The 22,500-nt window shown below is 44.8% G+C and overlaps 1 protein-coding gene across 1 annotated transcript; it reads left to right on the top strand.

The window, feature by feature from the left end:
• The first annotated feature begins 5,873 nt into the window (after positions 1 to 5,873).
• Positions 5,874 to 20,446, top strand: ldlrb (low density lipoprotein receptor b). Its single transcript, XM_048248267.1, has 19 exons — positions 5,874 to 6,029; positions 6,197 to 6,303; positions 11,117 to 11,239; positions 11,556 to 11,678; positions 11,892 to 12,269; positions 12,552 to 12,674; positions 12,917 to 13,039; positions 13,394 to 13,510; positions 13,682 to 13,810; positions 13,955 to 14,126; positions 14,308 to 14,535; positions 14,701 to 14,819; positions 15,022 to 15,161; positions 15,559 to 15,700; positions 15,801 to 15,953; positions 16,272 to 16,493; positions 16,626 to 16,703; positions 16,868 to 17,031; positions 17,567 to 20,446. Exons 1-19 carry the CDS (start codon positions 6,019 to 6,021, stop codon positions 17,600 to 17,602), a joined length of 2,688 nt encoding a protein of 895 aa, XP_048104224.1. The 5' UTR covers positions 5,874 to 6,018; the 3' UTR covers positions 17,603 to 20,446.
• The last annotated feature ends 2,054 nt before the right edge of the window (positions 20,447 to 22,500 follow it).

The raw sequence follows: 22,500 nt of genomic DNA, 5'->3' as shown, positions 1-22,500 counted from the left end.
AGTATATACACATGACATACATATAGTCTGATAGTTATGCGTGCCTGTCACTTAGTGTAATAGCATGGTGTGATCCACATTCCACCGATAGTTATGCGTGCCTGTCACTTAGACTAATAGCATGGTGTGATACACATTCTCAGTAGAACTTGTCACCGAGTGTGTCTTTACGTGGACCCACCCCGGGTAAGATTGGGGGTGTGGCAGATGTATCCTGTTCTTCTGATGTTTCCCAAGCCCTTATCCTTGTTTTGGGAAGCCCAAACAATGCTAGTAGAGTACTCTAGAACTAGAATAGTTTAGTTTCACCTTCCCCAGGTTTCTGAATGCTATGAGTTGCAACAGGTTGAGAATATTCCAGAATGTATCACTATGGAATGCAGTACCCCTGAGTCACCACAGGAAGGCAACAGCTCCAAATCTAACAATCTTCTCTAAGAACAGATTCAATATCAACAGTTCCCACCCATATTGAAATGATATACAGTCTTATCACACTGGCATCCTTACTTAGTATTATTTTTGTGAATATTCGAACGCTGAATGTAATGTTTACCGACGTCGCAGAACAAACATTCTCCACTAATCGAGTTGGGTGTGAAAACATGAGATCTCCCTCCTCTCCTGGGTGTTTGTTTGTGGAGCAGCAGGTCGCCCGTACTGTAGCCCAGCGTCTGGGCGTCTCTGTGGGCGATGGACGGCTGGTGTTTGGTAAGAAACGAGGAGCCAGCGCGCGTTGCTCAACTCCTGAACATCTCCTTCGCGGAAGACAAGAGAGCCTTCTGTTGCAGGCACAGGCCTAGCGGACTTCTAGCAAGCGAGAGTGGGGTTCAGGGGATGGTGTGGCCAGGAGCAGATGTTGACATCTGCCAGAGGGAGGAAGGAAGGAGGAGGAGGTTAGGGAAGTAGATACGAGTGAGTTACGCTAGCCTGACTCAGAGACATTTCCATGGAATCGCTCTCTCAAGCTTCACACTGTACTCAAAAGCAGGAACACTCTCAAGAGAATATTCACACTCACAAAGTTCTCACGAACATGAGCATTCTCTTGTAAACATTCACATACCACACACAAGCCAATATTGAATTTATTAGTGGTCAAGGATCTGTATTTCAGTATAATTACAAATAATTTGTCTTCCACTCAGAGTACATGTTGAAGACTCTGGAGGGACAGCAGGAACTGGGACTGGGGTTTACTGTAAGTGGAATCACCAGCATTCCGTAGCACATAGTCTGGCTGACTACCGTGTCAGGTGACCAGTGTATCGTAAGACCAATAAGCAGCTGAATGACCCCTCTTCTGGTAATCAGTGTAGGGCAGGGGTTCGGGTGGCATATTTGCTGTAAACACAATACAGTATGTATGTACCACCAAATAACTTCGTTTTGAGTTTCTCTAATGAGTATAGGAATATACACATGAGTCTTCCGCTGTTATCTACAGGATGTTGGTGTGGATGAAGGAAGGGCGAAACAAGCTCAAATAGAGGAGGGCGTCAGCAGCCCTCCGATAACATTTTTTATGTATTTGAGAAAGGAGGGATGGAGGGGTGCATAGTGAAGGAAGGACAAAAAGGGCAGGAAGCAATAGTGTGTGTGTGGGCGTGCGTGTGTGTTGAGAGGGTGGGTTTTCCAGGGGGAGTGTCAGTATCATGTTGAGACCATGTAGAGGACCTCTAATCAGCAGAGGTTACACTTCATGTTCAATTTCCTTGAATTCCTTATTTGAAATTTTCGATTGACAGAATGGTAATGTGTAGTCACTGCTAAACAAGCAGCGCTGCAGTGTGACAGAAGCCACATGTGGAGTTTCCCCTGCTACCTAGTGTGAGAGAGGTTGAGATGAAGGGATAAAAACAACTCTGAACAGAAAGTCAGCTCTTATATAGCAACTCCAAAGGTGAGTGGAAATCAAAAAAAAAAAAAAAAAAACACCCACCTAAGTTTTCAACTTGCACTGGGGATTTTACAGCCATGAGGTCAGCTCTCTCTCTCTCCCCCTCTCTCTCTCTCCCCCTCTCTCTGCTGGTTGAGGAGGCTCTCGACGGCGCCTGGGTCCTAATGTGGGCCACGTCTGCTCCAGTGGCCAGCTGCTGTCTCGGTGCTAATGGCCCAGGAGCAGCAGCCTAATTCCATCAGTGCGGTGCTGTTAGCCTTAGCATCACTAAACTCTGATGTGATTAGCGCCATTAGCGTATCCCTTGTGGCTAGGCACTGGCCTACCCACGTGCTGACTTATTTTCCACTCCACTCTCTGTATGAACAGACTTTTAGCTGGAACGAGAGTGAGTTGGAGACAGAGAGAGAGGGGGTGGGGGGGGGGGGGGGTTGGCAGGGGAGAGAGGAGGGACAGGGGGTACAGGTTTGGGCAGAGGCGGGATAGACCTTGAACAGTGGGACGAGTGACGTAACCGAACGCAGCACTCCGATGGGGTGGGTGGATGTTCCTGTTAGTCCAGGGTTCCGTGGTGATCAGGGTCCCTATCTGTCCAGGTTGGACATAGGTCACGGCGCATGTACACACACACACACACACACACAGGCACACAAACACATGTTGCTGAGGTTGAGCCAAAGATACTGACAATCGGGGAAAAATGCCCACACTCTTCTCTTAAATTTAACTGACCTATATGACCCAGATCTGCTCAGCTTGCAACACACAGTAGGCTACTAGTGTTTAGGCAGGTCTGAGGCGTGGGGCCAGGGAGAGAAGCAGGCTTCACACTACCCCGTGACTGAGAGCAGTGCTTCCCTTTGGGCCTCGCACGCCAGTGTGGCTGAGCGCCCATCATCGCCTCCAGTGTTGACTCTTCACACACGGCTCTTACCGTCACAGAGTCGTGGAGAGGGTGCCACACTTAACACGCACATCCTGGGGCGCAGGTGGTGGGAGCTGTTCAGTGCTATATGTGGAGTTCAGTAGGCTTCGAGTGGTCTTGAACGCAGCCACACAGCTGTTCAGTGCTATGCGGGGTTCAGTAGGCTTTGAGTGGTCTTCAACGCAGCCACTTGATGTATTGTTAATATTATATATCACATCAAAACGGTTGTTTCTTTACATTTTGTTAATATTTCTGTCATTTTAAAATGTTGAAATTAAAAAAAAAAACTCTACATAGCACATTTGATGAGGAAGAGGTGAAATTGTAATAATTAAAAAAGAACTCAACATTTAAAGAGGACGAGGAAGAGGTGAAACTGAAATAATTGTGTCCATGTATGACAGCAGTGCCTGTGTGGGCTGGTCCACGGGAAAGAGCCCACTGGTCAAATGAGAAATACCACGTTGGTCACTTAGTATACTCACATTATGATGCAAAGAAGGCCATGCCCCACACAGCTTGCCAAGAACCACCAGAAAATGGTGTATGTAAGAGTGAGATAATGGACCCCTCCCAGATCAATGCTACAATGAACTCTGAATAGGGTTGGTGGGAGAGAGTCATGCATACATAAACACACACACACACACACAAAAGTCAGTGAAGGCTCTGTGCTCACATGTTTCATTGTGTGTGTGTGTGTGTGTGTTTGCCATCATGGTGGTTGTGGGTGGGATGATTTGTGGTACTATGTAATCCATCTGCCTTTTCCACATTCCAGACCACACACTCTATGTGATCTCTCAGCACCCAGCAAGACCTGCATGGGGCAACACACACAAGAGTTTTCATTCTCTCTCTCTCTCTCTCTCTCTCTCTCTCTCTCTCTCTCTCTCCTTACCTTATCATACATAGGTATCCCCTGATTCATGCTGAGTACATTTCTGGCATGACATTAGGTTGTCACATTATTGGTCATCCATCTATCTCTGGTCCTCACTGATGTTGGAATCTGTGGCAGAAACTAGTCACCTGGAATGTTCAATGTATTGATTTTCCCACCACCTACACTGAGCAGTGTGAATAACAAATCGACTGCATCCTTGAGAAGAGTGTGTAACCAGTAACGCAAGAGACAATTGGAGTTGTCTTCACCGGAATAATCTGTTGTCCGTGTTTCTATTTTAGACTTTCTGTCATACAACAAACTTAATAGTATAGTTCACTCAAAATCTCCTTGCAAATATGGATGGACCCTTCCATTGGACCAGTGGCAAGACAACAATTTGAATAAATGGTAAAAACAAAAAAACACACACAAATGTTGAGGACGGGTCAAGTTCTTATGTGATTTTGATGATATGTAGGCAGCAAAATTGATGGGTTTAGCGCCACCCATTAGGTCACATGGGAGAATTAATTATGAATGTGTTTATGTGAAACGTTAAAGGTGCCATGTGTAATGTCCGCCAAAAAATCAATTCATACTCCACATTCCATAAAAGATGGGGGCAGTATACCTCCAGAAAGTGAATTGGTCTACCCTAAAGTAACAACCGACAAACATGTATTGCAGTTTGGCTGGCGGTTATGTTGCCCGCATACCGCCTCCCATGGCCGAAACTGGTATTATGATACCTGTCAGGCTGTGGCTAGTAATTTAGCATGCTAATTCAGGTTGATATCTCTGCAGCACTATACCTTGTCATTTTTTTTAATGACATCATCGCCCTTATTTCTTCTCATTCTTTTGATGCGTCTAGCTAATTTTTTGGATATTTTTACCTCAATTCTTACACATGGCACCTTTAATTCACAAATCCATTGTTCAAAGGCCTAATGCATTTTACATGATTTTGCAATAAACATGGAATTAGGGGTTGTTCTAATGCCAAGAAAGTAAGCTCGGGAGGGAGATTTGGCCACCTCCAAACATCGCTGTTTTTAATAATCACAAGCCGATTCCCTTTTTAAAATAATCTATAATAGGCTCACTTTAATAGGACGCCTTATCAAAGAAAGTTGGACCATTTCCAAATGTTAAGGGGGGTGTCTGTTTCCTCATTGCCATGTAGCAAAAGTGAGTTCCATTGCATCTCTTACCCCATGTCTTACCATGGCTTTGCATGGTTGATAATAAGCATTTTGTTACTTCAAAAGATAAAGCTGAAACAATATGTCAAGGACAATAGCAGTTTCACGACAGGTCTTTAAAGAGAATCATTTGCTTGTAAATCATCTTTTGATTATTATCAGACTATACATCACAAAGGGGTCATTCACAGTGTCATCATGGTAATGTTTTAACATGTTTTAAGGTTATCATTTCAATAGGTTTATTTATTTTGTTTGTCAGACAGGTTCTTGTTTCTTGTCTTCTTGCCATGACAAAACCCTGATAGTGACTATGATAAAAGAGTTGAAAAAGAGTCATCTGTGAGAACATTCTAATGTAACCAACCACTGTGTGACTATTTGCTAGGTGTGTTGTCAGTATGTGGGTTTTGTGTTACATTTGTCAAATATTGACACTATATTTATTTCTGCATGACCAAAGACCAAAGGGCCTGGTGTGTGGTCATATCTCCATAATATTTAGGTTTGTTGGGTGTGTGGGGAAAATAATGTTTTCATGGAGGAATGTCTGGACATGTATCGGGGGTCCATTTGGTAGTCTATGGAGTGTTTTTATGGCCGAGTATTTATGAATGGACCATGCATGGCAGCTCCCTTCAACTTGGCACTCAATCATCTTCAAGATGTCATTCATTGCCTTGTAACAGTAACAGATAACAACCACAACAGGGGTTTACTGTGACCTTAGTCTAATGTTATGGTCTATAAACACACACCATGTGATAAGTAAAATTGCCAATCGCCTGTAGACATGTAGGCGCGCGCGCACACACACACACACACAAAGAGAAAGAGAGTGATAATACATATACACATACAGAGAGAGATAAATGTTTCATCTTGTTTTCTATGCCATTTTCGTCATAGAATAAGGTATCGACGAGGGAGAGGGAGAGAACCTGATCTGATCAACATGGGCCTATGCTAAACTTCCGAGGCCCCTCCCCGTGGTTGTGATGTAGTGGATTTCAAATATCACACCACTCGCAAAACCCCGCCCCACAATGGACCACATAGAAATGGTCAGAGTCAAGAAAATTAAATTTCACTTGGCATGACAGTAAGGTAGGTACATGTCCTCACCCTACCTCTGTAAGAGTTCACTGCTTTTACCTACGTTTTAGTAGTTTCCCCAACGCTGCATCACTTTAGTCTAGTGCTTTAACCGGCACGCCGGTGTACACGCGCCACAACTGTCACTTTGTGAAAGCAGAAGATTTGATATCTTCCAGCATCCCACCGAATTTGCTAACCGGAGAGATGTCTTTGCCGAATTGGATAAGGAGCTTCAGGTTTACGCTGTCCCTGGTCTTCTTGGTCTACTCTATTGCTGAAACACGTAAGTATTAACATTATCCACTGTCAAACCGGCTTTATTGTTTGAGGCTGCGTATGCTATTCCCCATCAGATAGCACAGGGGCACTTAAGGATGCTGTCTAATTGTGCCGGGAAATAATACGTACTTAGTGACTTAGTTTTATTCATTTGTCGGATAATTGTTGTTTCTTTCCCCTCTGTTGATTTGTTTTCTCTTTGGAGAACACCTAATAAAACTCAAAAAAATGATTCAGGATGTAAATAGGTCCTAATAGACCTCATAATTCCAATTGCTATAGGCTACTTTTAAGTGACTAAAATTTCCTTGTTGCTATACAATATAACATTTTAGACATTTTCGTGCGTCCTCTTAAATTATCCCTTCATTTGCCTCTGGGAGTTTCCGGAGCGATTCCCACTCTTCAAAATGTACCCATAAGACCGAGAGTATGCATAAGCATATTTAAAAGCATGAAGCTATGAATTCAAGTTATACATTCATTTGTTTTGCCGTGATAATGTCCTAAATTGAACTAGGGATGTACAGTAGGTTACATGCAGCATATATGTTAGAGGAGAGAGGGAGGGGAGGGGAGCTCTGGATGAGGTTCAGATGACACATCCAGAACTTAGCCAAGTCCTTTCAGGGAATTTTCCTCTAATCAATAATATTCTTTTTTTTTATTTCCGATATGGACGTTTCTCCTTTTTTGGGTCTATTCCTATATTGCTGAGCACTTGATAACAACAATAGCACTTGAGCTAATAACAATAGTCAAAACGTATGAATGAGTATAGAATCAAGACACCAATTGGCTACTCTTTCAGATAGCATGTGTTGTCCTTAGCCAATGGGAGAAGGAAATGTGGTCATCACATGCCAATGACGAGTAGGCGGGTAGCCTCTACTGAAGAAAAAAGCCGGCGTGTCTCTCCAGAAATTGGGCGCGGCAGTCGGGAACCCTGTCAATATTTATTTGCACTTTTACCACTAATATTGAAATTTACATTAATACATCCTGTATTTTGAAATATATATATATATATATATGTGTGTGTGTGTGTGTATATGTGTGTTTCATTGTTCTACTGTTTAATTTACAAATAGCCTATCCCGTTACCCTACGCAGAACAAACGATGCACTCATCATATCTTCGCAGCTTGAATTATTGTGCGATATCATCAGGAATTCTAAGAATGTATCCAACCCCTTGCCGAACCATGTATATCAGTATACCAACAGCTGCGAAGCTGATGTGTAAATCATTTGTATTTCCCCAACCGCTGTCTCATCCTTGCGGTGTGAAGCAGGGGAGGGCAGCCGTACAGGCCATTTGCAGTATCACTGGGTTCAGAGGACTAGTAGCTCAATGGGTGAAGGTGCCGTGAACAGTTTTGGACAAGCAGTGGCCTCCGGTGCCAAGTTGGGGCTTAGTCCAAGTGAACACTGGGATTTTAGGATTAAGACCCCCTTGCCTTTGCTCCTTTCCCCCTGTAATTTAGTGAGTCAGTCAAATTGGAGAGATTATTTTTTCTGCCTCCCAGTTCTCAGTGAAAATCCGGGTCAGAGAAGGGGTGATGTGTCTTATGAAACACTGGCAGTTTGGCTCTTCAGCAATGTGACTATTTTGCGCCTTCGACTGCACTACAGTTTCAGTTGTGACACTCTCACTCACTGCAGAACGCCCACAGGCCAGTTGCACCACAGATCTAGACGGTTTTTCAGGCCTGGTATCTCTGTATTCAGCACATTAGGATCCTACCACTGATAACAGTAGACTGTGGCCTATGGGGACCAACCTGCAGATGCTAAGTGCACATAAAGACAGTTCTCAAATCACAGACAGGTTTTGGTGAGTTGGCAGAAACCGGTCCTGTTTGTAGACGGGGGGGCTTGGCTAGTGGTTCTCAGCAGCTCTACACATACTGTAAGTGTGAGTATATTAACCTGCTGTCAGTGATGTACACCAGACCCTTAACTCCTGGCAGCTCGGGCCCCTGAGCCTTGCCATAAAAAGACACATCATCTGAGAAACGAAGCACTCGTATAAAGCTTTATGACACCATTTCCCCCCTCTTTGAATCCTGCAAATTGTAATCCTTATAGTTTGCTTGACTGGAGTGACACAAAAAAGCATGAATATGCACCGTAGGCATCCACATTCATGTGATATTGCATGTGTCACATGTCATCATCTGACACTTATAAACAATATATGATATCACATGTAAAGCTTGATGAAACTAAACCAAAGAGGTGGGTTATGGAGTTATAAAATCATCTAAGTCTTATTGCTGCAGCCAGTAGTTTCTGAAAACCAGCTAAATCAGCTTAAATGTTAGGGGCTGAATTGCTCGCTCCTCCATTCTGTTCAAATTCAACTCGTGTGCACTCAACCGCTTAACTGAAAATTGGTGCAACCAAACCGTACGTTCATTTAAAGTTAGATGCATAAACGCAATGTATATTTGGTTAGTTCTGCGAAACGACTGGCACAAATAGCTAGCAGTGACTTCAGTGCTCGCTGCCAAATGCATCCTAATGGAAACTAAGTATTTCCTTGCTTTAAATGGTCTTTTAGAGGAACTCCTACCTGATTTAGTGCAGGGCTGCATGCAGCATAATGAAAGGCACACTCCCATGGACAGTTAATAAGGAACAAAAAGCGTTACATTAGCTTTCACAGGGCCACTGAGTTATTAGGGCTACTGAACACGTTTTCTTGTTTGCACAGTGGGAATGAGGAAAGTCCCCTTTCACCAAAGGCTCATAAATATGTCTGTGTCCCCCTTTTTGACTGGGGGGGGGGGGGGGGGGGGGGTCACACACTCATCACAGGCCTTTGAAAGTCAAGTTGGAGTTGTGGCATGCAAATGGGGTGAATGAATGGATAGAGAGAGAGAGAAAGGGATAGAGAGAGAAAGGGGAGACAGAGGTTTGGGGAAGTACTGGTGCATCACACACACAAATATAGAGAGAGGGGGGCAGAAGGAAGAAGAGGTGAAAGGGTTTGGGGGAAGTGGTGTTACAGTAGGGATGCAACTTCTCCTTTTTCGCTCCTTTGCCGCACCCCGAAGGAGGGATTCGGTGGTTGTAAATATATCCGGGTTTTCCATGAACAGCTGGAAGTTGTGTGGGGAGGCTCTATTCCTGGAACCCACCGCTGGCAGAGGGCCCAGACTCTCTCTGTTTATACTGGGGGGAGGTGGGGGGTGTGAGGATGGGGCAAGTAAGGAGAGCAGGACACACTACTTTTTTCCCTTAAAAAGGAAAGGAAAGGATGAAATACACTGCTCCCCCCTACTTACTTTATACTAGTTTCTTTTCTTTTTTTATCCGGAGGGCATTTATCATGTCTCCGTATTTATTTATCCGGAGGGCATTTATCATGTCTCTGTATTTATTTTACCAGCTCGTTTCTTCATTTGTGTGTGACATCCAGTTTAGCACTAGCGTCTTCAGCTGAGGGCTGTGAGTGATGGAGACACTCCCCCCTAAAAACGGGTTGCGTTTTCCACGCCGGCCCTAAAGTGAGGCGGTAAAGGCTTTCATTGTGGGTTCTTTGGTTACTATTGTAACCATGGGTGCCAGGCGAGTTCATCAAGTTCCTGATTCTATTGCCACTTCAACCCACTCCCCCACCCCCTCTCAAGTCTCTGTAGTATTCTTGTTATGAGGAATTTTAGTCAGGACCCAATCAGCAACTGGTGGTGTGATTACTGAGCTCCTCCCCTTCCCTTTGTCTTAAAGAGACAGCCGGTGACTTGCCATCAAGTCACTGGGGTGGAATTTCTGTCCGAAACAACGCAGGAGGAATGTTAAGATGACAATCTCACGTGTGCACGGGTGCTCACAGCCGTCGCCGCCCTCATCCTCACCTGGTGATGTGTGTGTTTGTACCCCTCCAGCCTCAGCCCCCGCACGCTCTCTCAGCCCCCTTGGCACATCTGCACATCAGGTCGTGTAGATGGAACCACCGGGTCACGTAGAGGCCACACAGAGTTTTTGGCAGCACAAGTAATGTTCCACCAGTGGCTTCAGTTGATGAAGTAAATTTTATACTGTTTTTTTTGGTGCTTTTTCTTTCTCTTTCATACCATTTACACAGACGTCAGAACTGATCTCTTTGACTTTATATAGCTGAAAGTGAACTGCCCTTAACTGGTCAGTCCTGTTTCTTTCAGTAGTTTTCATTATGTTTCGCACATCATCTGTGTTCCGTTGTCAAAATGGCTAAGAATAGAATTGAACAACTTCCTTAATTTTCTCGAAGGAGCCCATATTGAAACTCATATTGACATAGCTACATATATATATATATATATATATATATATATATATATATATATATATATATATATATATATATATATATATAATTTTATATTAGTCTGCCTTTCTTATCTTAAATAAAGTTATAGCAATAGTTTTTGTTATCATAATTGCAGTAGCTAAACAGGATGTTCCTTGTGTATATATACTGATATAATCTTTATTAGCCCCCACCATTCATTCTTCATGGTGTTAAATATTAACCAGTCAGAAAAGGTACTGCAGCAGCTGAGGGGCTCTGCTTGTGGTCTGACCATACTGGCCGGTTGGTCATGTTTGAGAAGGGCTGTAATGTGAGCTGGTGTTGTTTTATGGCGTGATCATCCCCCCTTTGTCTTTGAGGATGCTGTCAGCTTCAGGTGTCGCATTCTCCCTGCGCTTAACGTTTTAGCGTGTTCAAAAAAAGAAGCCTTGTGTGAAAGTTGTGGCTAGTGGTTACTCACCCCCCCTCCTCCTCCTCTCCCCTCCCCCATGTGTCTTGTCCTTCCTGTTCTGCTCAGGGGCCATTACGTGCACCTCCACGCAGTTCCAGTGTGGTAACGGAAAGTGCATCACCTCACGATGGGTGTGTGACGGATCGGACGACTGCGGCGACAGAACTGACGAGCTGGAAGCCACCTGCCGTGAGTGATTAACCAAACCTATCAGCACCTTCCTCCCTCATTATCTTTATCTTCCTCTTTATCCATGAATGATGAGGACTCCTGTTATTGCAGTGGATTGGCAGATTTACTTACTGTTTACATACTCACTGCACTTACTTACTATTTACCTTTTGTCATGCGCGTCTCCAGAGGTGGGTTCAAACCCCTCAGCTCAGACAGTCCAGTGCAATCAACAATAGTGATAGAATAGAACTGGTCATCAGAGGGGACATTTGCTTTAGTTTATGCTGTCGAAGCATCACTGACATATCTTTGCCCGCGCTGTGTCGTGCAGAGAACAAGACGTGCATGCCAAACCAGTTCAGCTGCGGCGGACGTCTCAACCAGTGCGTGCCGTCCGGTTGGCGGTGCGACGGCAAGGGCGACTGCGAGAACGGCGCGGACGAGGAGGGCTGTGGTAAGGAGCGGTCACTGCAGGCCTTTATTCTCATGTCCTGATTCGTCAATCTTCATTCTGTGGTGCCTGTCTGCATTCACTCATTCATTAGTCTATCTGCATTAGTCTGTGCAGAGGTCCAATGCTAATGTATCTAATCAGTCTGTCTGATGTTCTAAATTACTCTTGGACATTATCATTTTGTTAATCTTAATGTTTTAACTTACCCACCAGTCCCGAGGACGTGCTCTGACGACGAGTTCCGCTGCACCAGCGGTCAGTGCGTGGCGGTGGCCTTCGTCTGCGACGAGGAGCACGACTGCGAGGATGGCAGCGACGAGGCCTCCTGCCCGGCTCCCACCTGCCGCCCGGGCTCCTTCCAGTGCAACAACTCCGTGTGCGTGCCGCGCCTGTGGGCGTGCGACGGCGACGCCGACTGCGCCGACGGCTCGGATGAGTGGCCGCAGAACTGCGCCTCACAGCCCGCCGCGCCCACCCGGCCGCCCTGCTCGTCACAGGAGTTCCACTGCACCAGCGGCGAGTGCGTGCACGCCAGCTGGAGGTGTGACGGCGGTGCCGACTGCCTGGACTCCTCGGATGAGGTCAACTGCAGTGAGTGTCACCTCCTGCTACACTCAGTTCATTTGATTTCATTTATTTCTTTATTTGATTTCATTCATTTCTTCATTTCATTCAGTTCATTACTGCATAACATTTTATCTGAATACTGAATCTTGTATAGCAGATACTTGCATAGCACAAAATGTGTGTGTTTGTGTGTTATATACACAGTGCTGTATGTTTTTGTGCTATGCAAGGATGAGTATGTGGTGTTGCATAACGGTGTTGTCATTGATTCTAATGTTCTAATTGCTATTGACCATTCCTCCTCAGCACATGTGACCTGCCGGCCAGATGAGTTCCAGTGTAACGATGGCACGTGTATCCATGGCAGCCTCCAGTGTGATGGAGACTACAACTGCAAAGATCTGAGTGATGAGATGGGCTGTCTGACCAGTAAGCAAACACACACACACACACACACACACACACACACACACACACACACACACAAAATAGCCAAAGCCAAAGACCAAATACCATTTCCACTTCACTCCTGTCTGGGCTAGTAACCAAACCCATTTTCCTGAATGAAGTTTTATATATTTTTCCACATAGATATTTACAAACGTCATGTTCTGTGTTTACCTGTGGTATGGTTCTCTGCCCCCTCTCACTGACTCCCTCCACCTCCACAGGGACTGCTTGCGAAGGCCCAGACAAGTTCAAGTGTCGCACAGGGGAGTGCATCAGCATGGACAAGGTGTGTGACAAGAACCGCGACTGCAGGGACTGGTCCGACGAGCCTCTCAAGGAGTGTGGTGAGTTGAGCTCTCAACCGAATGTTCCCATTCAAAACATGCGCACACACACACACACACACGCACACACGCACACACGCACACACACACACACACACACAGAGAGCACCATCCAGCCCTCAGGGCTCCAGGAAATCTCTTGCCGTTCCACAGTTGGGAAAATCTCATGCAGCCTCTGAGGTCTGGCAGATGAGCCTACTCGGTGGTTGGGAAAGTGAGGTCACCCTTTCAGACTCACACAGGGAAAATAAAGTCATCCTGGAGCTGGTAGCTGATACTCTTTTCTCCTTCTCTTTTGCCTCTCTCTCTCTCTCTCTGTTTCTCCCTCCCTCCCTCTCTCTATCTTTGCTGTAGGTAACAACGAGTGTCTGACCAACAATGGAGGCTGCTCCCATACCTGCAACGATCTGAAGGTGGGCTACGAGTGCCTCTGCCCCACTGGGTTCCATCTGGTCGACAAGAAGTGTGAAGGTAAAAGTTCTGAATGCAACTCCAATGATTTGTAAAGGTGCAGAGTTTAATCCAGCTTCCAAATCCTTAATCAGCCGCTAAATCATGAGTGTGCTAATCACCTGTTGACTGCCTCTAAGAGGATTTGAGATCCTTATCTCATGAACTCCCTCTGACTCTCCATTCCCTCAGACATCAATGAATGTGACAACCCAGACACCTGCAGCCAGAGGTGCATCAACACCGAGGGCAGCTACAAGTGTGACTGCTACGAGGGCTACGAAATGGACTCGGTGACCAAAGAGTGCAAGGCAATCGCAGGTATGTGTGGAATCAGAAGAATGACACATCTGCATTGTTGCCTTTTTTATTTTTATTTTTATTTTTCGTCCATCTAAGTTATAATGCTAAAGGTCATTTTCATAACTCTCTCTTTTTAACTGTATGTTTACTGTTGACCTGTAGGTAGCGTTCCCTATCTGTTCTTCACCAACCGCCACGAGGTCAGGAAGATGACGCTGGACAAGCGGGAGTACACGCGTCTGATTCCCAGCCAGAAGAACGTGGTTGCCCTGGATATGGACATGCCCAACAAGAAGATCTTCTGGTCTGACCTGAGCCAGAAGAAGATCTACAGGTCAGTCGGGGTCCATAGCACAGTGGAGGGGAACAATAGAGGCCAAAGAAACACTGTGTGTGTGTGTGTGTGTGTGTGTGTGTGTGTGTGTGTGTGTGTGTGTGTGTGTTCCTGTCAGTCTAGTTTTCTTTAAAAAACAAAAAAAAAGGTCAATAATGATGGTTTGTTGTCTCTGCTGCAGCGCTCTGATGGACTCGGCTGGAAGCCCCTCCCAGCACAGCACGGTCATCGACAGTGACATCCAGGCACCCGAGGGACTGGCCATCGACTGGATCCACGGCAACATCTACTGGACCGACAGCGCGTACGGCACCATCTCCGTGGCGACCACCAGCGGCGCCAAAAGGATGACCCTGATCCGAGAGGACTTGAAAAAGCCCCGCGCCATCGTGGTCGACCCGGCAACCAAGTATGTTTGTTTTCACTACGCCAGTACCCAGTCTGTAACACTGCACTGCAATATAACAAGGATTAAGAGTCCTCATAGTGACTGGATTTATCTCTCGGACACTGAAGAGGGATGTTTGAGAAGTAGAAGTGGCTAACAATCTCCATTTCTGTGTTTGATTGGCAGCTTCATGTACTGGACCGACTGGGGAAATCCTGCCAAGATCGAGAAGAGTGGTCTTAATGGAGCCGGCCGCATCGCCCTGGTTACAGACAACATCCTCTGGCCCAATGGCCTGACCCTGGGTAAACATGATGTTTAGTTTTATTGCCACTGTTGGCTTTATCGTTGATGGTTTTATAACCTTATAAGGGGATGTGCGTTTCTGTTTATATGCAAAACAGATGGGTCAACACACTTCTGTATTGTAAACGAGTTTCTGCATGGCTGATAATGCTGCCCTAGATTGTGTTTATGATATTTTTTGTTGTTGTTTTGTTTGTTTAGACATGGTGAGCCAGAGGTTGTACTGGGTCGACTCAAAGATGCACACGCTGTCCAGCATCAGCGTGCAGGGAGCTGGACGCCACACGCTCATTTCCAACGCCGAGAAACTGGCCCATCCCCTGTCCCTCGCCGTCTATGAGGTGAGCGATAGCATGTCGTCAGACCCACCATGATGACCCTACATTTCAAACAGAACTGGGTCTTGTGGTCCCTTGGTACAGGATAAAGCTTTGGACTTGTGAAATTCATTACTCAGGGTTCTCTGCGGGTCTCCTGAGTTGTGGCCTGTGAAACGGATTGGGCAGGATTAGTGCTGGTCTTGTTAGACTCTTACATGCTGCCTGGACTAATGGCTTTAGCCTGCCCAGAAGCACCTTAGCCAAACAATCCCTGCTTGTGATTACATTTTAAGGTGCTGAACTCACTCCAAGCATGTTGTTATTTAATTAGCTCATATATTGGGAGGATAGAGTTTAGACTCATTTCTGCGTTAGCTGTGAAATATACTGACGCTTTTCTCTCAATCTGGGCCAACAGGAGAAGGTATTTTGGACGGATGTGCACAACAAAAATATCATGAGTGCCAATCGGCTGACAGGAAATGACATCACCGAGGTGGTGGAGGGTCTCCACTCTCCTGAGGATATTATGCTGTACCACAACCTCAAGCAGCCTGCCGGTACGAACACTCCCATTCGCACAGCACACTGGGCAAAGCCAGTTGTTCATTAATCATTTAGAACTTGGCTCATTCCTCTGATTTTTTTTTCGCTGTCCAGGCAAAAACTGGTGCACTGAGGGCAACCTGGTGAACGGCGGCTGTGAGTTCCTGTGCCTGCCGGCGCCACACATCAGCGAGCACTCCCCCAAGTACACCTGCGCCTGTCCCGATCACATGGCCCTCGGCCCCGACATGAGGAAGTGTGTAGCGGGTAGGTTTGCACACCATGTCGGAGAACAACACTCGTTAACGTAGTAGAAGAAAGTTAGTGTTTGTCTCATGTTCGTGTTCGCTCCAACATGGTTTTGAAACAATACTAAAGTGCTGTTTGAGAGAGTCATGACCTTTTTCTTGTAGCTTAACACTATAAGAAACTTGGCACATTGGCACCTTAAATTCTAATAGACAAGAAAGGGCGGCTTTTAATCAGCCTGTGAGTTGGGTTTGTGAGGGAGAGGGGGGAAAAAGACCTAATCCTCTGAGAAATGTTCTGTGGTCTTACCTTTCACCCATATCTCGGCCTCAACAGCGCCCAAGCCCAAGCCCATGACGACCAAAGCTCCAGCCCCCAAAGCCAGACCTACAGAGGAGATGCCCCCTGTGCAGCCTGTCGACACCACCCCTGCGCCCCCTCCAGCCGCGCCCACACCTGCCACCTCCACGCCGTCCGCACCGCGCAAACTCCCTGTGAACCCAGACACCAACGAGGTGGCAGGAGCGGGCACCAAGACCGAGATCCCGGCAGAAGAAGGTGGGACACCTGGCCTTTAAAAGACAACATGAATCAGTTCAACATGTCTCATCATATAATTGAAATATATATATATAATTATGTACAATAGGGGAATAATTTGACTCATTCTGTGCCTTTTTTCTTCCTCAGGCACCAATAATGGATACGTTGCTGTTGCCAGTACTGGCAGGTCCTCCACCGCTGCTTTGTACATTGTGATCCCAATAGGTCAGTTGACACAAACATATGGACACACAGTGCATGACCGCACAGAGTGAGAGTGCACTTAGAAGTGTGTGTTATTGAGTTATTTGATGAAATGCTGTTGGTCTGACCAGTGTGTGTGTGTGTGTGTGTGTGTGTGTGTGTGTGTGTGTGTGTCCCTGTTGCAGTGGTCATGTGTCTGGTGGTGTTTGGCGGGGTGCTGATGTGGAGACACTGGAGGCTCAGGAACACAAACACCATTCACTTTGACAACCCCGTGTACCAGAAGACCACGGAGGACGAGGTGCACATCTGCAGGAAGAACAGCCAGGACGGCTACATCTACCCCTCGGTACGTCTCACCACACGCGCTTCCGTATGTCTAGGTGCTGTTTTTGACGGCTTTATCTGCCCCATCGGTACATTTTACTGAGCGCTCTCCGACACGTGGATCAGATTACATCAGTAGTTGCTATCTTTTAAATTTTTATAGGAGGTGAGAACAGAGAACAGTACTTCTAATACATTCCATTTATACAGCATCTTCATTATGGTTATATGATTTAGCAGATGCTTTTGTCCAAAGCGACTTACAAATAAAAACAATATAATAGTTAAAAATGAACAGTTTTAACATATTGGTAAGACTGAGTAATGGAAAATAGCAATAGTAAACAAATAATGTCAATGCGATATCAATGATCAATAGCCTAATGAAAATAAACAAACATAATAATACTAATAAGTTCCATTTATACAGCACCTTATTATCTTTCTTTACACAGAGAGAGAAAAATGGAAGCAGACTAAACAGTAAAGAAAGAGGAGAAATGTTGATGAAAAAGAATCGTACTGATTGTTTGTTTTCTCTTTTTATGTTTCCTCAGAGGCAGATGGTGAGCCTGGATGAAGATTTTGCCTGATGCCTGCCAAGTTTGACGGCTCACATTTGAAGGAAAACAAAGTCCACTGACAATTGCTGCTTAATGTTACATCACTTTAATCTCTCTCTTCACTCTGTGGAGAAGGGGCTTGACCTCATCACTGTGGTACCCGCTGTCCAGTCCAAACCCAGACGTTCCAAATGAAATCCCTGATTGGGGCCAGTGTGAGCTTTCTTTTTCTGTTGTTGTTTTCTTGTTGTTTTCTTGTTGTTGTTGTTTTTTACATTACCTGATGGAATGATCTGATGTCTCAGATTTCCTATGAAGGACCAATGCTCAGACATATAAAACGATTGACGAAATAGTTTTAATGGAACACGTTGAGCAAAAAATGGTAAAGAACCTTAGAACATAGAACTGGAATTATATGTACAATGGGTGACTTTGTCACACACTGAGAGAATTCTAGATCAAAGAATGTTACTTTTTGTTCGTTCAGCGCTATCTTTTGCTCCTGAAGTTACATTACACTTTTGAGAGGTCTGTGAAGGAGCATGACTTGCACTATAGAAATGTCTCTTTTCGTCAAGCAAACCGATTGTGAATGATCTTACTAGTCAGCGAAGGCTTTTTTTTTTTTATTGTTATTGAAGGAATGGAGGTGGATGAAGTCAGTACTTATTAAATTATATTAGTGTAGGCGCACCTTTGCACTTCAAGCCCCTTAACCTTTCATAAGGTACAGGTTTGGAAAATCTCACAAGCCTTAAGAACTCCTTAACATGGTCATGTCACTCTCCTGATTAGAACGGTCTGTGATGGTCTGTGATGTCCGCAGCACATGGTTGTATCTGTGCCTTGCTTCCATAGTCCAGCATTTGCTTTCCAGTGTGGCATCACATGAGGTGACCATCACATCTGTCTTGTTCCTACCCTCTTGTCCATCCTTGTGCGAATGAATTGAAACACGTTATCAGCAATCTGACAACGGAGGATGAATCTATTCTTTTCTCGTTTTAAAGCCTCACTTGTCTTGTGAGAGTCATTTTTACATTCCAGGACACATTATGTCTGGGCATTATTTGCCGCTTGCCTACCACAATTTCCCTAGTTTTTTTTGCCGGATAGGACCCTGTCTCTCATGACCACAATTTCCCTAGTGTTTTTGGCAAAGTGGACTGTGGCCCTTTCGTCACGTTTTTTTTTTTTTTTTTTGCTCCAGTTTATTTGCACAAGGGTGCCTCTCACCTGCCAGCCACCACAGCACACCTCCGTGGCTGTGTAGCTCTGCTTCAACACACTCAGGTGTGCAACACCTCCATGGCTGTGTGTGTAGTAATAGTGTGTAGCTCTGCTTCAACACACTCAGGTGTGCAACACCTCCGTGGCTGTGTGTGTAGTAATAGTGTGTAGCTCTGCTTCAACACACTCAGGTGTGCAACACCTCCGTGGCTGTGTGTGTAGTAATAGTGTGTAGCTCTGCTTCAACACACTCAGGTGTGCAACACCTCCGTGGCTGTGTGTGTAGTAATAGTGTGTAGCTCTGCTTCCAACACACTCAGGTGTGCAACACCTCCGTGGCTGTGTGTGTAGTAATAGTGTGTAGCTCTGCTTCAACACACTCAGGTGTGCAACACCTCCGTGGCTGTGTGTGTAGTAATAGTGTGTAGCTCTGCTTCAACACACTCAGGTGTGCAACACCTCCATGGCTGTGTGTGTAGCTCTGCTTCGACACCCTCAGGTGTGCACACCTATGTGGCTGTGTGTAGTAATAGTGTGTAGCTCTGCTTCGAAACACTCAGGTGAGAACACCTCCGTGGCAGTGTGTAGCAATAGTGTGTAGCTCTGCTTCGACACACTCAGGTGTGCACACCTCCGTGGCTGTGTATAGTAGTTTGTGTAGCTCTGCTTCGACACACTCAGGGCTTTTTACAGGTACGCTGTTGAGCAGGGCTAGTTTCACACTTGTGCTGAGACTACCCACAATGCAGTGGGCCAGCATTTTCTTTTCACTCATTGTTATGTCCATCAGTACATATTATTCCTCATATTCTATGCTATATACAAATGACTGCCTGATAATCTCATGACATGAATTATTTCATGTTGAGAGTATGTAAAGTATGTAAAAAGATGTTGTAAGTATGTACATAATTTGTTGTTCCCCATTTTAGCGTGGTGGTGTCCATTGAAGTTTTTAAACCTTAAATACTGTACATAAGATCATTTGGTTATTTATTGTTCTATATGATAATGTTGATTTTTTGTTTCTATTTTTAATGAAGATTTTGTGTTTAATTTGTGGTGTGTGAATGGAAAAAAAAAAAGACAAGCCATCATAACATATTTACTTTACGTAAGCTGCAGTCTGATAGCAGCCTGTAGAATGTACATGACTGTAACGCACACTGGACTGTGAGTGCAAGCTCAGAGTCTTCTTGTTGCCTTTTCTACAAGCTAATGGTTGGGTCACGTTGTGTCTTAGTGGATGCCTTAAAGCCACATATATTGGTACGTGGCAAATATGAGAACGCAGCAATGTATCCCTTAACCCTAACAAGGATGGTATGCATGAAGCTTGCTGTGTGGTGTGATAGACCTGTGTGTGTGTGTGTGTGTGTGTGTGTGTGTGTGTGGTGGTCAGGGACAGGCGCAGGGTGTTTACTGTCTGCAGCAGGTGTGTGTGTGTGTGTGTGTGCCACACGTGATGTCTGCTGTCCTGTCACAGAACACAAAGCTCTGTTTGATCACGCTCCGGTTCCAATGAAGGAATTCTAACGTACTGTACAGTACAAAGTTGAAAGTGTAGGAGGTATCCGGTTCAATTTGATTGTTTGTATGATTGTTTGTTTTGTTAAATGAAGAATAAATCATGAAAACTAAGTTTGACTCCTTGTTCTGTTGTACAGTATACTGATTGTAGATCATTATTTCTTAACAAAGATTAATGTTTGATAAAAGTGGAAAGTAAGTCTCCGTTGCCCTCTTGGTAAAAGTCCAAATGTTGTAAGGGAAAAGCAACTTGTTCCAGTCAAAGCCAATCGAAACACAACATTTTGTCTCTCCTCATTCGGGCAAACTCCACTAAAATGGAACACAAGTGTCCCTCACCCCCAGTATTGACAGGACAGTACTGGCATGCTTTCTGGCGTTCACATGGCATCACCAAACTGGCCTGAACCCAAACGCCTCCTCGTTATCAGGGGGGGCCTTTATCTCCTGTGTGTTGTGTCCTGACTAAAGCCTTACAGCTGCGACTGGGAACTGGGGTAGCTGCACAGATGAGACCCACCATGCTGTAACGGTGTCATGTTTCATTGATCCCTCTCCCTTAAGTAGATCATTGGGATTCACCCAACAACCCCCAACCTCCACTGCAGCCGTTCAAATGGAAATGGGAAGCGAACTGATAGCAGATAGATAATGCTCCTCCCCATGAGTTTGACATGGGTCTCTTTCTGTTAGCAGACAGTCCTCAGTGGTTCGGACAAGATCACAAGATCACAAGGTCACAAGATCACAAGATCAGGCCAGGAGCCACTGGAGGATCCCGATGACACGGCTGCTCCGCCTGCCTCCCTAGGAGGCCTGGAGGAATAGCCACAGGCCTTCCCAAATTACAGCCCTGATGCACACAAGAAACCAAGGCAACCGACAGAAAAGAAAACGCCCATCCCCCATTTCCATTTCCCCTCCTCCGTCCCTCCTATCCATTATAGATCCACGGTGAAAGCTTAAAGGAAAGACGACACTCACTTACTGATCAGCTCTGCATAATTAATAATAAGTACCAGTAACACGGACATTGGGATGCACCCACCATTATGTACAGGGCACTGATCGCTAAGCCCACCAATGAAAACAAATCAAATCTTTAACATTTGCCTAGAATAATCATTGTGTGTCATTGTGGTACATGCTGGCTAACCAAAGCATGCTTTATTTAAACAGATGGAAATAGCACCAGAAGCCTTGCTCTGCACAATAATGTTACACACACACTGCAGTAACGATGTGCCTGTAGAGTAAACCTGGGATGCAGGATATGGCTCTTAGATAGATAGATAGATAGATATACTTCATAGATATACTTTATGTACTATATATATATATTATATATAAAATTTCCCTCGGGATGAATAAAGTATATATATATATATATATATACTTTATAGATATACTTTATACTTTATATATACTATATATATATATTATATATAAAATTTGAATAAAGTATATATATATATATACATATACACTTTATTCTTATTCATCCCAAGGGAAATTTTAGAGCTTGGACTCACTGCACATGCTGTACATCTCTTCCTTATTGCTCTTACTCCTCTGTGTCGTCATAGAGCCTTGTTACGGGTAGAAGGGCTCATGGAGGAGGAACTATGGTCAGAGGTATATTGCAGTGACTCCTCTTCACTTCCTTGTTTTGTGCTAAGCACAGAGCAGTCAGTAGGCTAATCATGTCATAGATAGATAGATAGGGGAAAGTCCTTCCTTGCTGAGGTTGTTCTTAATATACCCACTCTTTTTGACTCATCTGAATCCCCTCAAAATTAGTCATGCTTGTGTTTATGTTTACATTTGAATTTTAGCCCGAGAATGTTATAACATTATGTGTTGTTTTGGATTTCACTCTGAATATTCTGTATATCTGCACAAGGACACTGTAAGCTAGACAAAGCCTGGGAAAACCACAGGAGGGAGGTTGAGGGTGTCCAACATGAGTTTTGCAACCGGATCCTCACGTAATATCTAACATATTAGGCAATTGCTCCTCTTAATGGCTCACATAGTTGTAATATTCCAAAGAAGTACATGCGCACCCATGGAGAAGACGTACTGATTGGACCTGTGTGATGTTATTCTAAAGGTAGACTAGAGTTCAGCCGATGTGCTGTAATAATGTCTGGCATCTGGCTCAA

Source organism: Alosa alosa, chromosome 7 (genome assembly GCF_017589495.1).
Source record: "Alosa alosa isolate M-15738 ecotype Scorff River chromosome 7, AALO_Geno_1.1, whole genome shotgun sequence".
NCBI classification, from domain to species: domain Eukaryota; kingdom Metazoa; phylum Chordata; class Actinopteri; order Clupeiformes; family Clupeidae; genus Alosa; species Alosa alosa.
Note: the sequence above shows the minus strand (reverse complement) of the source record. Positions and strands in the feature narration are given on the sequence as shown.

Excerpts from the sequence above, each read along its gene's own strand:
- ldlrb (XM_048248267.1), top strand. Across the intron at positions 6,304-11,116 it reads CTACTCTATTGCTGAAACAC|GGGCCATTACGTGCACCTCC; the intron begins GTAAGTATTAAC and ends TGTTCTGCTCAG. Across the intron at positions 13,811-13,954 it reads AGAGTGCAAGGCAATCGCAG|GTAGCGTTCCCTATCTGTTC; the intron begins GTATGTGTGGAA and ends GTTGACCTGTAG.